Source organism: Perca flavescens, chromosome 7 (assembly GCF_004354835.1).
Source record: "Perca flavescens isolate YP-PL-M2 chromosome 7, PFLA_1.0, whole genome shotgun sequence".
Taxonomy (NCBI): Eukaryota; Metazoa; Chordata; class Actinopteri; order Perciformes; family Percidae; genus Perca; species Perca flavescens.
The window spans coordinates 30,634,118-30,652,558 of NC_041337.1; the positions used below are offsets into that span (position 1 = coordinate 30,634,118).

At 39.9% G+C, this 18,441-nt stretch overlaps 1 protein-coding gene across 3 annotated transcripts in view; it reads right to left on the reverse strand.

The window, feature by feature from the left end:
* arhgap4b (Rho GTPase activating protein 4b) overlaps positions 1–18,441 on the reverse strand; it is a 40,600-nt gene that overhangs the window by 8,334 nt on the left and 13,825 nt on the right. For 2 of the 3 annotated variants that reach the window (XM_028583462.1, XM_028583460.1), the window contains exons 3-18: positions 17,716–17,887; positions 17,438–17,600; positions 13,666–13,728; positions 13,331–13,504; positions 12,989–13,117; positions 12,075–12,296; positions 11,604–11,705; positions 11,251–11,436; positions 10,094–10,178; positions 7,778–7,805; positions 7,373–7,469; positions 3,564–3,624; positions 3,178–3,255; positions 2,532–2,660; positions 719–824; positions 333–560 (exon numbers count right to left, since the gene is read on the reverse strand). In XM_028583462.1, the coding sequence (XP_028439263.1) occupies positions 333–560; positions 719–824; positions 2,532–2,660; positions 3,178–3,255; positions 3,564–3,624; positions 7,373–7,469; positions 7,778–7,805; positions 10,094–10,178; positions 11,251–11,436; positions 11,604–11,705; positions 12,075–12,296; positions 12,989–13,117; positions 13,331–13,504; positions 13,666–13,728; positions 17,438–17,600; positions 17,716–17,887 (2,023 nt within the window). Of the gene's footprint in view, positions 1–332; positions 561–718; positions 825–2,531; positions 2,661–3,177; positions 3,256–3,563; positions 3,625–6,780; positions 6,809–7,372; positions 7,470–7,777; positions 7,806–10,093; positions 10,179–11,250; positions 11,437–11,603; positions 11,706–12,074; positions 12,297–12,988; positions 13,118–13,330; positions 13,505–13,665; positions 13,729–17,437; positions 17,601–17,715; positions 17,888–18,441 lie in introns of all 3 variants that reach the window. The other variant, XM_028583461.1, reaches the window with a different exon arrangement.

Below are 18,441 nucleotides of genomic sequence, written 5' to 3' on the forward strand. Positions count from 1 at the left end.
ATGCTACAAAGAAGACGTGTTGTGTATTATTGCTCAGAGCGTTTAAACAACACGTTGATACTGTAGATGATTCCAGCATATGCGTGAGAACGAAGAACGAATAATATCAGGAACACATTTAATAAATTGATAATAAGGAATAGATAAAAAACATTTTTTTTTTAGCTTCCATTTCAATTTTTTAACAAATATTAATTATTGATGATATATTTAATTATATTTTTTGACTCTGATAATTTTACTACATTTAGTCCGTTTTGGCGCTCCAAAGATATATATTGATGTGAAGAGCCATTTCATCACATTTACATCAACAGCTACTCATCTCTCACCAGTACTCCTGCTCCAGAGTCATGTGCTTCTCGTAGACGGGGCCCGGCAGTTCAGATTGGCTGGGGTAGATGATGTCATAGTGGAGGATCATGGTTTTGACAAGATCATTGACCTGTGGCTGCCTAGCAACAGCATCATCAGAATCCAAACCCCTCAGCAGGCTTGGACCGAAGCAAACGGCCAGGTTGTAGGGCAGCATCATGTTCTCATCACTGTACTGAGACACACTGGGAAAATACACACACACACACACACACACACACACACACACACACACACAAAACTAATTGTTATTTTTGGCATTTTCTTTTTAAAGTTTATTAAGTTTTATGATATAGATATTACAGTAACAGAATATCCCACACTTGGGTATGTTGTAGCTTACTGATTGAGGAAAGCGAAAAGGTAGCGCATCACGATGAGGAGAGGCCGTGGGAAGGTGGAGACAATCGCTTTAATCTGGAGAGCTTTCTCTGTCACCCCCTCGATTTCTGATCATGACAGAAAGGAAAGGAGCACGAGATGCAAAGGTTCAGCTATTATAACTCCAAGTTGTATTTGTTGCAGTTACAGTTTTCTTACATGAAGAAAGTACTACTAAGGTGTGGTGGCCAGGTTGATTTAGTATGCCACCGCATGAGTAAACAACCTGCAGGCAGGCTCATAACCTTGATTAGCTGTGCAAATTGTGACTAGTTTCTGTTTTGGATTTAAAAAATCAAGCCTACAGGAATAACAAGAACACAGGCAACAGACTGCAAACAAGACCGTGAGATGCACCAGCAGAGAGAGTAGAAGTCACACTGCCTACCTACTAACTGCATCAAAAGTACAACAGTATTTGTGCGGGAGAATCCCCTAAACAAGTTACTTTGTGTGTTGAGCATTAGTAACATGGTAACCAACAGTCTCAACTTAAAGAACAATTTTTAAGGGGACACAAATAATCCAGCCAACATTGTATACAACTTGTATAGGATATGTGTAAACAGAGGACAGCCTTACTACTATTATCAGTGTATGGATACTCTTCCATTATCCTTGTTCTCTTAGTTTTTCTCTGATTCATTAAAAAAATAAAACGGACTACATTGAGCAAAATACAGAAGCGATTCAAACTCTGTTCGTCACGTGACGACCGCACATGACGACCAGTCACAAGACAGTTAAGTTTGGAGGTCTTAACAGTTAAATTTAGTCAAGAAAAGGTGACCGTGACCTGGGTACAGAGCACCGTGAGGTCAGAGTCTTTTCAGCGGTTGTTGCAGTTGAGTTTGCCGATAAAAGGTGACTGTCTTGCGCTGACGACAGTTAAGTTTAGACACCAAAACAACTAGTTAAGATTTAAAAAAAAGATTGTGGTATTGGTTAAAACACCGGTCCCCTGTTTTAGTACTTCCTCAATTATTTTAAGTATATATCAATATACTATTTACGATACACAGCATGGTTTTTAATGATATGTTTAAGGGCGGCAACCCTCAGATGTGGTAGATCCATGATTTCCGCGTAATATGTAAGGTTACTACTAAAGCTGCAAAAAGCTCAACCAAAATTAGCAGGATTATTCATATGGAAAAAAGGTTCTACAGTACATGAATGTATGCATCACTTAAATCAAGGTAGAATAAGCATTTAGAAACCAAATGATACATAAATAACTAAGTAGTCTATATCCTCGACGTTCCACTTCCGGGATTGCTCCGGTGCTGCAAGAAATTCCACCGGATGCATGTATGTCCGTTTCCTTCCACTTTCTTTGTGTTGGAATTTTAAACTCCGGTGGATTTCTGAGGACTATGGTTCACTGCTCCTCAGATCTCTGCAGGGTAAATCCAGACAGCTAGCTAGACTATCTGTCACATCTGAGTTTTCTCTCGCATGACTAAAACAACTTTTGAATGTACACATGTTCCACCAAAACAAGTTCCTTCCTGAGGCTATTTTTCTCTGTGCGGAGCTTAGATATTAAGATATATATATATATTAATGACGATTGTGATTGGTTTAAAGAAATGCCAATAAATCAGAGCACGTTTTTCTCCCATCCCGGAATGCTGTGTGGACTAGCCAGACCTTCCTACGCAGTGTGTGGAGGAAGGTCTGGCAAAGCGACACTAATAACTAAGTAAGCGAAAGTAGATATGACAACCTGCAGGATCTGAGAACAGACATAGAGGTTTAGAAGGGGGACTTACGGCCACACTCCAGCAGCTGAGAGTAGCTGTCGTAAGGGAAGAGAGGAGGCTCAAGGCCCCTGAAGTAAAGCTTCAACACACCGGCCACAGAGTCCAGGTCACACTCGCTGTCTGACAGTGGTTCCTCTCCTACAGGGAGTGAAACAAGACATACAGTCAAATGCAGTAGGGCTGCAGAAGAAGATGTAAGACATAAAAGTTGTATTCCTCAAAATGTCTAATTGTTGTGATGTATTATTCTATATTTAGAATGTGACTATAACTTTCATATTGCCATACTATATGACCGTTTTATAAAAGCAATAGCTCACTTCAGACCTGTCGTGAGCTACTGATAACAATTATTATACTGAAATAGATGATGCTATGTGCTCTAATGTTAGTAGTAACATTGTTTTTATATAGTACGGGAGGGGTTATGTTAGCGATGACTCCAGGGCATCATGCAAACATGATTTTAGACCACCCAAAAAAATCCTGGAACGCTTAACAACACAATTCAGTACTACAGAGTTTACAATCTTTTCCCATTTCCAACAAGTATTTTCTAACAAGCATAATGTGTACATTAAAATAATAATAAAAATACATATTAAAATAAAATAAATCTGTGGAACTAGTGATGCAATTTCAGAAGCTTATTTACCTCGCTCAAATGCATCTCTGATGTGGTTAACCTCCCTCTGTGACCCGGGAACTCTGAATATCCCTTCATGGTGGAGGCCTGAGATACACGCACACGCACACGCACACGCATACACACACACACACACACACACACACACACACACACACACACACACACACACACACACACACACACAAGCATGCACGCACACACATGCACGCACACATACACACATTCACATTATATTACATGTTAGATTTTAGCATAAATGCATGACGTTCCATACAGGATTGCACACAGATTCACAAAGACGTACTTCCACCTTCTCATTCTCAGTGTCCAAAGCTCTCTCAGCATGGCTCATTGCTATAATATACCATAATATACCATAAAACCTGACTCACCGTGAAGGTTAATGAAACGGATGCAGCTTTCAACCACCACAGGAATCTGCTGCCCAGAGCTCTGGAGAAGAAAGATGAGTGAAGAAGGAGTTATGAGAGTACAGCTAGAGATGCAAAGAAAGAGGAGGTCGACATAAGAAATAACAGGTAGAATAACGGGAAGAAAGGAAGACACAATACATGAGAAACAGTGATTAAACAGAGGCAGAGAGTTACGAAAGCTAAGGAATAACACTGAGTGAGTAATGTCACTTAATGTTGCTGCCAGGGCCATAACCAGGATTTTTTTTCGTGAGCCAAAGACACCAATATTGGTTTTCCCATTTTATTTATTGAGCTATGTACTCAATTATTTTCGATTGCTAAACGACAGTGGGCACAATTGGAGTCACATGTGCAAAACTCTAACTACAGTCTGCGCAGCAGCAGTTCATGTGGACCAAACTCTAGTTCGATTTTCATTGCTTGAACAAAGTTTTCAAAACGCTAACACTTATTTCATGGCTTTAACCACAACATCCACAACACTGATTTACAGCACTTTGTTCAAATGCTAACACACTGCTGTCAAAACTGTTAGCCACACATTCAAAATAGATTTCAATCTGGTGCCTATCAAACACTGATTTCAATTTTAGCTGAAAGCCTAAGCAGGTGCCTTGTTTTAGACTAGTTAATGAAGATATACAGTCCTTATATATAGAGAAAGCACAGAAAGCCTTTTTTTGTATACAAACACCAAATAAGAATGAAACAATTATACACTATACTGTTTGAGAGAAACATGTAAAAGAGCAAAGATACCAACATATCCAGGTCACATGTCTGAGGTTATGTACACACACATTATATCTTTACAATAGTAAAACTGTGTTCTTACTGTTTTTCAGAAAGTAATGGAGGTGAAAGCAATAGAAACATAACATTCATTTGTATTTAGAGATGATGCAGACATCCAATGCGATGAAGAAAACTTGCCACATGATGCTGGAGAGAGGCAGGATTAGTCACACTATTGTTTGTTACTGTTACATATGTACCTTTAGTTTTTTTTCCCCAGTAATTTCATAAATTACTAGAGACAAAATACTATATTGAAGAAAACTGCTGATTTTCATTCCTTTCATTGGTATATTATACAATCTATATCGTTTCCTTAAATAAACTATTGAGTAGTGTCAAGTCACTCAAATTGTTCAAACTGTAAAAATGAGAAAGTTTGTAATTTCTGTATTGGTGTTTGATGCTAGTGTTTTTACCCTCAGTGTGTTCTGAGTGACAGTGTGTGTTATCTCAGTGAGGCTTGTTCAGTGTTTGGCTGCACTGAGCCTGTTTTGAGAAGTGTGTTAAGAGTTGTGCTGCTTTAAATGAGTTTTGCAGGAGATGTGAACTGTTTAGCTCAGGGGACCATTGGTAGTGCAGACTGTGGTTGGAGTTTTGCACATGTGACTCCAATTGTGCCCACTGTCGTTTAGCAATTGAAAAAAAACTGTAACTGCACAAGTTCTTTGAAGGCAATTCTTCTGGAAATCAACAACTGCCTTTGAACTGAATGTACTAAACTCTACCTAAACTCTCTAGAAGAGAGAAACACTAAATCATGTTTTTACCATTATTTTGTAAATATAGGCTATTGAATTTAAAAATGAATTTAAAAGAATAGTTTGACATGTTGGGGAACAGTCTTCTTTGCTTTCTTGTCAAGAGATAGATGAGAAAATCAATAACATTCTTGTGTCTGGCCATAAAATGTAAAGCTAGAGCCAGCTAGCATGGCATCGCTAGACAAATTAGTCTGGCACCTCCCAGTTGATTTTCAATTTCAAATGGGTGTGATCAACGGCACCAAAATGCCTCTGGATGCTAATTGGATAGACCTGCAACCAATCAGAGCAAAGAAACATAACTTACAAGCAATTAAAGCCACATTGAAGTATTGACGTAGCTCTGAGCAACACATGCAAGCTCTGTTTTTAAACAGAAAGGAAAATGGCTGCCTGGTCACAAACTTTCTCCAATTGCAGCTACACAGTACAGTAAAATTAGCCTGTCAAGCCAGACCCACATCAAGATGTAGGGTCTGGGAGCTCACCATTGACAGGGCTCAATCCGAGGGGCGGGATAAATGGTTGTCTTTCAAATTCCCTCTGCACGCAATAGGATAGGCTACAACCAAGCAGAGCAACGAAGAAGGTAGCAAAGCTAGTTGATAGATTAAACTTTTGCCGTATTTGGTCGGCAAAACTCCGAACACATCTTCCTTTTTTAAGAATGACTTCAGTGCCGTTCTTTGTTCTTTTCTCAAAGAAAAGCTTAACTCCAAGTCTTCCAGAAGACCGCTGTTCCCAGCAGCAGCAGCCATAAGCCCCGCCCACCGACTCTATACACGATGTGATTGGCCTGACCAGAGTTTGGTTTTTCCAGCTCGCAAGTCAACGGAGAGTGCCTAGAGCCAACCGGCTGCAAATTTAATTTGCTGCCACTAGGGTGCGTCTAGATTTCTATGCTACACTAAAATGTGTTTCCGAAAATATTTAAGGTGAGAAATATGCAATACAACGATATAATATTTGAACAGCACTGCCTAGTTTCATAGTTTTATCTGAGTTTTAGTAAACCTGGTGCGTTGCGCTGTACGCAGTATGCCGGTTAAATTTGATAGTAGCGTGACTCAGTCAGTCATTGTCTAAAACCCGCCCCATGTGAGATAAAGGGTTGTGATTGGTGAGCCCAGGGCCAGAGGTATCTGCCAGAGCAAATAAAACATGAGCTCACATATTTGTTTGATTACCAGGCTAAGAGACAGCATCTGAATTGATAAAATTGTTTAATCCAACTGGAGTATACAATATATAGAAAATAATATAAATTATACATTATATAAAAAAGACGGGTTGTGGTTGTACGTGGTGTTACTTTCATGGAACAAAATGTTCTTAAATTTCCCCCACTTCCAGTCTTCCAACTGGCTTATTTATCATCCAGACATGAGAGTGGTATCAGCCTTCTCATCTAACCTTTGAGAAAATAAGGAAAGAAGGGTAGTATTTCCCCAAATGACAAACTATTCATTGAAGTTTTTAACTGTAGAATGCAAACTTCCCAAAAAAAATAATCCAGGGACATGACCTCAGTGGTAGGTACGGCCCTGGTCGCTGCGGGGAAAAAGCCCACCGGCCTTCATGCAATAGAAGCAGTCACAGACGGGGTTTGGTACCTGTGTCCGAGACATTCTCCTTCTTCTTCTGCACCAAGCCAAGCACAGCAGAGAGGAGACAGAGAAAATGCACAGATTAGAAATGGCAGAGTTAGAAATAAGGGGAATAAAGACTTAGAAGCAGTGGGAGGCGCGCATAAGCACACACACACACACACACACACACACACACACACACACACACACACACACTCAAAAGAGGAGCCAAGAGAGGAGGCAACAAAGAGGCCAGTGCATTTTAATCCCTTTCACAAGAGAGGAAGAGATAAAAGGGGGGGAATGCATTGAAAGGAGAGAAAGCCAGCGATAAACTATAAGCATCACCATACACATGAAGGCAGGAGTAAGTACACTGGGGGCGATGAACTGTCATTGTGTGCATGTGCCGCAAGAAGCCCCCACCAATTCTTCTGCTTCAGTGTGACAGGATTTTCTAAATCGTTCCCTTTGGAGGGTTGAACAACAGTGCAGCGCAGTGCAGCAAGCAAATAAAAACGAGGAAAAAAAAGAGAGGAGTATTTCAAAGGGATGTTTTTTCTTATTTGCGTGTGTGTGTGTGTGTGTGTGTGTGTGTGTGTGTGTGTGTGTGTACCTGTATGTAGGAGATTATGTCTGTGGTGAAGAGTGTGTGGCAGAATTGGGAAACAGGTCTCGACTTCCGAACACGCACTGACCGAGCACATTGCATTCTGGGAAATATAATAATAAAATGCATGATGCCATTTTACATGTGGGTATTAATACTCAAGGTCTAATGATATTTGCTAATTGTTGTTATCAGTTACACTGCACTACACATTCCCCCCTTATCCAAAAAAAAAAATCAGCTTTTTTAAACATAATAAAAAATTGCCCAAAATGGCATTTTGGTTCAAATTTGGTTAACCTTTTCCTCTTCTCCTTGTCCTCTCTGCTCTCTCCATGTCTCTATGCCTCTCTCAGTCATACTCTTTTTTTTAATTTTTTTTATTCTTAGCTGTGTAAATACACTGTTTACCTGGAAGGGTCACTGGCGACAGCCTCAGCTGGAAGAAAGAGACAGAAAACAAGTGAAAGAGGGAGGTTTGGTGTAGGGTCCTGGTGCAAACAGGATTATTAAAGGGGATCTCCGCTGATTTTACACATCAAAGTCTGTTTACAGGAGTTGGGGAGTACTAATGCATATGTGAAAAGAAGTTTGATAAACTCTTTTGTGGCTCCAGAGGGAGTCTTATAAATTTCCTCCACTTGAGTCAGTGATGGTTAGGTCTGAAGACTAGTTTGAAAACTTTTGGGGTTTAGGCACAAATTGTTGGACCCGTGAAGACCTCTACTTTGTAATCGGCTCCTCATCTCTGCTCGAGGCTCGAGGCTACATTAGCCGCTACTAGCATGACACACCTGAACCTCAGATCCATCTGTCAGCAGTTGAGTTCCATTGTGGGTAAAGTAAGTGCCAGGTTTTGACAAGAAAGTAAAATGAGTGGAATAATAAAAAAAAAAAAAAAAAAAAAAAGATGATATCTTTAATCTGCTTTATTGTTTTTATTTTATTTTTATTTTTAAATGACCGTTGTGAATCTGACACTGTTACTGAGTATTCTTTTAAATTTTGAAAATGTCCCAGTTCCCTATGTCTAATGTCTAAGTTCCCAGTGGCATCATTTGTAACACTGCACTAATTCAATTCAATTTTCAACTCAATTTTACTTATAGTGTCAAACCATGACAGACGATCTCAGGAGACTTTTCCTCATTCACTCGCTCACTATTCCCTGTATAGTGTTTAGTAAATAGTGAGCTATTTAGGGAACGACCAAATTTAGATGTAGATGCGGCGGTTATTTGTGTGACGGAGGCGGGAGCGCCCAGCGACATGTAAACAAAGCGTAACAAAAATACTTCTAATACGTCCTTGAAACAAACCGAGCACTCAGGAGAATGGTTAAAGGTTTTATATATGCTGCATGTTACATTTCCACAATGTAACATGCTCCATTTTTCCTTTTCATTTTTCAAGGGTCCTTCCGCTTCTTCTTCTCCACCGGGAAAACATGATTGCGTTGCATTGTGGTATACGGGAGTAAAATCTAGGGTACATCGTATGTACACTCAAATAAGCTGTGCATCGTGGGTATTTTATAGTGGACTATATAGGAAATAAAATGAACGGCGGAGAATTCGAACACCACTACAAAATGGCTAACGCACTATATAGTGCACTGTTACCGTGATAGGGAACAGTTTCGAACACGGCTTAGGTCTAGACCACGCTCTATAATTTACAGACACTCAACAATTCCCCCAAAAACAATTGCAGTTATTGCAGCTGTGGCCAGGGGAAACTTCCTTTGCACAGGCAGAAACCTTGGACAGGACCTCGCTTTATAGTGGGCGCCTCGTCTGCCTGATTCATACGGCATTAGAAGAAATTCTCCTACCCATCTTCAAGCATTGTAGTATGAGTGTCAGGGTGCAATTTGCGTGGGAGTTCCCCCTTTCCGTTCTTCATATCCCTGCCTCTGCATAATTATTTTTATCCCCGGTGGAGACAACATGTATCCTCCCCTCAAAGTGATCATCTACTTCACTAATAGCCTAGACCATTATATTAATTATATACTTAAAGCAACACCAAAGATTCTTTTGTACCTTAAAATGTTTCCAAAATCATTTCAGTGGTTCATCAACTCGTAACAGGGTGAACGGCACTTCTGCATTTGCTTTGCGGCCCTCTATCGGTTATAACCGCACTATGCAAGTTTGCCAGATCGGGTAGTGGATCTGTAGTTCGAATGAGACATATTGAGACATTACGACAGCGGTAGTGGACAATTCCGCTTCCAACCTGTAGGGGGACCGAAGAGAAAAAGTGCTTTGGTGTTGCTGTTGCTTTAAAATAGAAGTATTTTAAACTAAGCAAAGCGATGTAATGTGAGCAGTCTATAGTGCCATAGAACGATAAAATCAGAGCGGTAGTTGCTGGTTGTATTTAACCGCTACAGAGCTCTGGGACACCGGCTTCCAGCGGCAGTTGTTTAGCCGCTAATAGGTGACTGTGAGCCGGGTACAGGCACCAGCCAGACGGTCCTTTCAGGGGCCATGGTAGTGGAGTTAAGTCAAACAAAGTGAGCGTAATGCGATGATTACAGTTAAGTTTAGGCACCAAAACGACTCTGTTAAATTTAGTAAAAAGATCAGATTTGGATTAAACCACTCCCGAGGAACGAACGAAGATTTCATTTTTGCACGTTATGTTTTGTTCTGCATGATCAAAAAATACCCCCTCCTCCCCATCTGCTTTCTTCACAAATCGTAACCCTGATCAGTGTACCTTTCTGTATGGCATCTTGTAGAAGGTCATGTTTGGCTTGAAGTTTGACGCTAAGAGAACTGCTGATGAGGAAGTCCTTCACTTTCTAAGACAAACAAAATTTGAAAGGTATTACTGTTTTAGCACAGTCTCAGAAACTCTGTTGGAATTCTCAAAACGTATTTATTAAAGCTCTTATGAAAAAGAAAAGCTGTAAAAAAAAAAAAAAAAAACCATTGTGATCACTGAACTAGGTTCACAGCATTACGTGGTAAGCGGAAAATAATTGTACAAATACATTAGAATTTTGTTTGAGGGTAACAAGAAAACAAACTATGGATTTTTGAATTTCGTACAAAATGATTTTTATTCAAGGGTTGTGCCAATGCATCTAAAAATCTGAATCCTTCCATTGAAACGTTATTTACACATTACAAGGACATTTATAATAATCATATCACATTTCATCTACTGTTATTTGCTGGTTTTATTGTTTGACTTGCTTTTAAAGCAACACTAGAGAACTTTTCCCGCTTCGGTCCCCCTACAAGTTGGAAGCGGAACTGTCCATTACATTGTCCAGTTCATTCGAACTACAGATCCGCTACCCGATCTGGCAAACTTGCATAATGTAATGTTATGGACAGTTCCACTTCCAACCTGTAGGGGAACCGAAGCGGGAAAAGTTACCTAGTGTTGCTTTAATATGCTTGTTTTATGTGTTGGTTGTATTACTTCACTTGTTTTTAATATGCCTAATGTGCTGGTTTTATTGTAAAGTGTCTTTGAGTACTATGAAAATCGCTATGTAAATAAAATGTATTATTATTATTATAAAATTGATCTCCCAAACCCAATACAATAATACTAAGACACCAATACTACTAGTGAAGTTACTAAGTGATCAGCTATGATACTTTAAAGGGTAAATTAAGGAATATGTAATAAAAAAACAGAGGCCCGATGATTGGCCAATACCAAGTTTTGATAAAGGGACATTTTCAGCCTGTTTTATATATATATATATATATATATATATATATATATATATATATATATATATTTTATATATATATATATATATATATATCATACTGACCTGATATATATCTTATCTTCTATCTTTGAAGATATTCCAACAGCAACATGTGCACCTCTAGCCAACTCCAATAACTCACTGTAAAATAGTAGGTCTCTGTCTCCTGCTGATTGGCTCGACGCTTGGCAATTGCAAGTTTTTGGGCGGTGTTTCCTCCAGGGGGCTCATTTGATAGGCTGCTGAGCACGTCGGGGGAGGGGTTACTGTCGCTTTCACACATATTGTCCAGAAGGGCTGTGAGTGTGGCTTTAAGCGTTTTACTGACCTGGGAAGGTGGAAAGAAATTTTGATTGGTTCATTCAGTTTTCTTATTTATGGTTCAATGTGTAAAGTTGCACATTGTCGCTGAGTGAGAGAGAGAGTGACAAACGCATGGGCACAGACAGACGGACAGATCATTAAAGCAACAGGCAGTGAGAATAATTAGCTGACCTCCTCTGTTTCCAAGGTAACGGCAGTGAGTCGAGACTGAAGCTGCTGGAACCTGGTCTCCAGCTCGTACCTCACCTGGCTCTCCGCACTCACCTCACACACCTGAAATACGCAAACAAAATATAATACGGACGCTACAAGGGATCATCACGTTCAAACCACTGGGATGTTGTTTGGAGAGAGATAGGAGGGGCGGAGGGTGGGATTCTTCCCAAAATTTAGGGCACTTAGGCCACGGGAGCATGTCACAGTCAGCCATTGTAGTCAGGCCGCCATTGTAAATAAGAATCTGTTCTTAATGACTTCCCTGAAAAAAATTAGAGTGAAATAAAAAAAAAAATTAACAGGGTTAGTAATTGCATTATGATAGTACAACAGAAAACAGGTGCACTCATTCCAATGTTTTTTTCCCCACTGGTCCTGAATAAAGCCCCAGCCTGTGTTTGCTGCTCAGTAGTTCTTATTCTTCACCTGGTCTCCCTCATGTGGATGGTAGTTGAATCTGAAAGGAAGGCAGAAAGCGGCATCGTGTTGCTGTAGCAACGCGTCTCTGTCTCCACCCTGGTCCAGGGACGTCACAGCAGCCTCCAGCTGCTTAAGACCGGTCTCCTCTGTCTTCTGGATGCGCCACCTACTGGCCAGGTAGCACTTCATCACCCTCTCCACAGACAGATGGAAGCCCAGGTCACAGCACTGCCAAAGAGGTATGGGGTAGATGGATGGAAGGGTGGCAGTGATGGAAGGATAAAAGGGAGGAGAAAATGGGGATGGAGGGGAGGACAGAGAGACAGACGGGAAATTATGAGGTAGGAAGGCAATGACAGAGGGGGGGGACAAAAATAAAGAATGTGGTGATTTTGGTGTGCGAGAATGGAGGATTTCTTACTTTTGATAGGGAGTTCTTCAGAAATCTTCAAAAACTTTTTTTTCTCCTGTTATTCCCCACAAGCCCATCACCATCACCCCCACCCATCCATCCTACTTTGTCCCAGAGTGATCATGTAGTCACACACACACACACACACACACACACACACACACACACACACACACACACACACACACACACACACACACACACACACACATAGCAACTGACTGATTACTGTAACACACGTGAAAACTAACATCTTTTGTCCCCTAGGCTCTTGGTTGTGTTGTTTGATTTTTCTTGGTCCGTTAGTGTTTTGTCTTCTGTCTTGCAATAAAAACGAAGAAAAAAAAACAACCCTATTTCAATTATTCTCCCCATACTATCTCAGCTTTTCTTCCGATAATAACAGGAATGGAGGAGTGGCACAGAAAAGTAAATCAAGACCAGTCAATGAGGTCAGTCTCATGAGCGCACACAGACAGTCACACAACACAAATTGCATGTTTCTTACGTCGATGAGAGTGCTGATGTCCTGCAGGTAGTACTTGCTCATGGCTGCATTGGCTGCTGCTAGATTCAGCAGGTAGTCATTACGAGCCTTGGTACACTTCAGCTGGTTCTCCTGCACTCTGCCATGCCTCTGTGCGTGTGATAAGAGCACACAATCACATGTTGATAAAAGCCGCATACAGGAGATCATATGTATTTTTCAGAATTTTAAGTTTATACACTTAAACACACTTGCTGAAAAAACAGTCCAATAGCTCTTGTGGCTCTCTCTCTCTCTCACACTCACACACATACACACACACACACACACAAACACACTCTGCCAGCACCGACACACACTCACTTTTTCCATTAATCTCTCCATCTTCTTGACGGAGCTCCGCCTCTGCCCTCCTGATTGTCCGAGGCCGAGCTCAGCTGACTTTCCGGTTTGCCTCTCCTCCAACCGCTCGGCTTCCTTCAGTTTCCCCTCAGCTATCAGACAGTCTGTGTGGTACTGGTTATATGTCTTCATAGCCTTTATTAGCACACGTGAAACTCCACATTAGTCAGTGTGCATTATTACACCATTTTGCATTATTACACACACACACACACACACACACACACACACACACACACACACACACACAAACACACACACACAAACATGCAAAGACAGCAATATAAAATGCTCACCGTCTGCATTTCAGTGGTGACCTTTAGCAACTCATCCTGCATCTGGATGCCAACTTCTTTGCTCTTCAATTTACAAAAGAAGAATGTTTGTCAAAAACATTTGACACTTGCCAAATTGATATAATAATTACTTTAAAGCAATAGTTCAACATTTTGGGATATACACTTCTAGACTTTCTTGCAGAGAGTTTGATGACAATATTGATACCACTCTCGCTACATATAAAGACAGAGCGCAATTAAATCCCGCCCACACTGGAAGGGAAAACAATTCATCTCTCGCCATTGACTTTGTATTGCGTTACTGTGCCTCCATGTCAATTCTGTCTGTTAGCAAACAACAAATACATGCCTAAAAGCTGCTGTGTAGTGGGATGCGGCCTTTAAGAAGACAAAAGTGGATACAGGCAATAAGACATGAGGCATCATCAGGTTACGTGTGCAGCTATAGCAAGCATCAAAATGTCAGTTTTAGGCTAACTATATGTCTGTAAGTTAAGCTAAAGCCTTTTGACAGGATGAAACTTGTGTTATAGTGGAATGTTTGCAAGTGCCTTAGCTTTCTAACACATAGCTAACATTAGCTTACTAACAGCTAACTTCTCTCTGGGAGCATAATCCTCTGACATGCTTAAATCTAATGTTTTTGGCTAGCTACAGGCATTTTGATAGCGTTGCAGCTCTTGGTTGAATATTGTGGCGCCAATTGTTTTCTCCTCCGGTGGGCATGGTTTAAGTATCAGTCTGTCTCATAGACTGTTAAAAGTCTATGGTCTGTCTCTATGAAGCCTTGAGTCGCCAGGCGATTAGCTTAGTTTAACAAAAAGACTGGAAATAGTTTTGGAAATAGCTAGCCTGGCCCTGTCCAAACATCTTCTTCTTCGTCTTAATTGCCTAAATTGTACAAAAAATGAAATGTGAAAACCAAAAGTTGTTTTACAGGGAGTTATGTGCTGGACTTCTCCTAGTTGCCTGACTAGATGTTGACAACAAGACTCCCTTTTAAAAAACGATTTTACATTTCAGTTTTCTTTTCACATCATCACACAAGAAATAAGTGAGCTTTATACGTTCTGCTAGGTGTATTTTTATACTTTTGGACCGAGCCAGACTAGCTGTTTGCCCCTGTTACCAGCCTTTATGCTAAGCTAAGCTAATTGCTTGCTGGCTGTATACCTTCAAATCTAGGGTACAAGTGGTATTAATCTTCTCATCGAACTCTAGGCAAGAAAGTGAACAGTCCCACAATGTCAAACTGTTCCTTCAATTATAAATGAAATGACTGAAAATAAAATAAATACATAAATAACACCACATAATAATAATAATGCATCTTTCAGCTAAACAACAATTTTTCATGAGTATCCCAATTTAGCCATTAGCACTCATGTCGTTATTTTGTACAATTTGCATCTAGCTACTTTGATGGTAGGAATAAAAGATTCAATAGAGTGTTGACAGTGATTTTAGAAAAGCTAAAAGGGTCTCGCTGTGCTTGGCGCTGGCCCTAACAACACCTTTTAGCTGCTCTGAAATGACTGTAGTGGCTTAATTAAAATTCAGCTCACGTTTCAACTATGAAAAGGTACAGAAAGTGTGTCTGACAACCAGTAATTTTAACAAGAAGAGTGTGTGTGCTTTAACAAATGAATGAGATTGCAGATGCCACTGCAGTACCAAGACAGATAATAAATACATAAAGGGGAATTTTTAAGAAGACTTTGTGTTCAGTATGTATCAATTATTTGAGTGTTTTGCTATATTACACAATTAATGCATACATTTATAAAGATGGCATTGAGTCTTTGGCTTATTTTTCTTAAAGGAGATAGAGCTGACAGAGTGGAGTGGTTTCAGTTGTTTATAAGTGTAATTTGATATTAGGGTAGTAATCAGTTTACTCCGCTCTGCTCCAGATACAGTCTATAAGAAATTCCTGAAATTAAGTGAAATCATCCTTACTTTATTAAAAAACACAAGACTTGGATATGACATAAAAGGACTTATTAAAGAAAAAGTATTGGCTTACAAACTTACTGTAATTGTTGGTAATTATAATTTCATTATTCCTGTTTCTTTCCTGAAATAAATCTTGAACACAGCAATGCTGTCAGACACAGCTGTACAACTATGCATATGTATACATATACGTATAGGTCAAAGTTTAAGATTGATTTAAAGCTGAAAAATGTGAGATAATATGCTACTTAAAACTGCATCTAGCAATTTTACCACATTTCCATATCTCAGCATTGAATATGATCAGTAAAATGTAATAATAATAATAATAATTATATTATTATAGTAATAATATAACAATAACATTTTTTAGGCAATTCTCATTCTCATTTTCCTTGCAAATTAAGTATTGTATCTTTTTAATGTTTTGTGTGTAAATAAAGAAATGAAACAATAGCTGAGAGGAATGATAGGAGGATGATCTCTAAGGTTCAATAAATTATAGGTCTTGTGTTATACTCTTCACTTTTTCATGTTACTAGATATAACAATGATAACCCCGGACTACGACGGAATATAAACCGTTTATTAGTCCAACAGCATGTCTTTACAGCAGCATGTAAGATCCTCTATACTAGCGCATTTCAAGCAGCGCCAATGGGATGAAACGGTACACACTTCCTGTCTCCTAAAGGGGCGTGGCCTCGTTTGAAAGTGTAGTGAACGTCGTGTGGATGGATGAAAAGTTATATTTGTATAATTTATTAATAACTTATTTTGCTAACGTTAGATATTTACACAGCTAAAAGACCTATTTAGCATCACGGAGATTAGTTTTGTCTGGGCATTCACGAACATTAGTTGATGTTAGCTTATCCGTGTTGCCAGATCTCACAAGAGTTTGGTCCTGAGAGAGTAATGTGTCCGTCTGGAAAATGACATTTTAGTGTCAGAATGTTATGGCAATATGTGGCTTGTGAGAAATGTGTCCAATGTGTACGTTGGTGACTATGGGGAGAAAGGATCGCTCATAATCTGTGTTCACGTTCACTTCTCTCATTGGAATCAATACACGCGTGGCAGTGTCGGCGACAACGTGACACAGATACAGGACACTACTCTGAGTTGGGGCGTCTCGGTTCTAAACCGTCAAGAACACAGATTTGGACTGATTCTTTCGCCCCATAGTCACCAAAGTAAATATTGGAGCCATTTTTCACAATCCACATATCTCCTAAACATTTGGACACTAAAATGGCATTATTCAGACAGACACTTCAATTCAATTAACTTTGTTTGAGACCTGTTTCTGTCTCAGGACCAAACTCTCGCGAGATCTGGCAACACAAATAAGCTATTTCAGCTAACGTTAGTGAATGCCCTAAGAAAACTAATCTCTGTGACACTAATGATGTCTTATAGCTGTGTGTATATATATATATATATATATATATATATATATATATATATATATATATATATATATATATATATAAAATTATATATGTATAATTTATTAATATTTTCTTTTGCTAACGTTATATTATAACTTTTCATTCATCCACACGACGTCCACTACACTTTCAAACGAGGCCACGCCCATTTAGGAGACAGGAAGTGCGTACCTTTTCATACCATATGCGCCCCGCTTGAAATGCTTGAAATCTTTAGTATAGAGGATCTTTGGTAAGTTACCCACAATCCATTTAGTGTATCTCAACTACAGATCTAGTAGCCCAAAATACACAACATCTAGCATGTCTAGTGTGTCCGTTTTTGCGTGCATGAGACCTAACACCGAAGACCCACTCACCCGTTTGTGCAGACGGTGTGTATCTTCCGTACTGTGTGCCAACCCCTGTGTGAGTGTGTTGCAGCATGTGTCGCCCAGCGCTGCGTGTTCCCGGCTCTCCAGACGTGTCTGAGTCAGCAAAACAGACCAGACTTGACACACTGACTGACCCCACTGCTCCTTCCTGGAGAAACCAAACAAACAGACGACAGCCATCACAGCCAAACGAAACGCTTAAGAATCACCTAAGAAATAGAAAAGACAAATTGTGCACACTCCCATACTGTAAACACACTTACTTCTTAGTCTTGTGGGTGAATCGCTCGGTGAGTTTGTCGAGGGCGCGTGCATATTCGGCCTCGATGTCGCCTCGGCGCCGGAGAAACTCTGAGAGGTCTGAGAGCTGCTGCTGTTTCACCTCCACCTGAGAGTCTAAAATCTTTATCTGGTCTGTCAGCTGGGCCCGCAGGTCTGACACACAGACAGACAGAGATGGGGCAGACAGGGAAAGGGATGCATGGAGAGAACACAGAGAGTGACATGAGAACACACATACAAACACACGGGTGAACACGAGTGATCAGATTTCTTTTGGGCCACTTGTCTAATACATGAAATATTTACTCAATCTCCACTAAAAGATTCATACATTTTTTGTTGAACTAACAATCCTCACTTGGGACAGTTTGGAGTTAGCATACCTTTGAACACTTTAAATAACTGGAGCAGAGTTTGGAAAAACATTTAAACTGTCTTTGAGAGAAACTGATCATCAGTTGGTGCCTTATAAATCTACAAAGCTGCATACAGAGCATATTCTACTCCAATGATTTAGGACATATTAAATCATGGTTTGGGAATGCCAAGGAGTGTCTGTGTTTTGGAATGTAGATTCACTGAAGTAGGCCACTGTTGTACCTAAATGCCATTTTGTGGCAGTCTGGCTATCATCAAACCAAGCTCAATCTTTTAAGATTGAACATTAGTCTGGGGAGTCTGCTCTGTATTTTCTACTGCACAAGAGG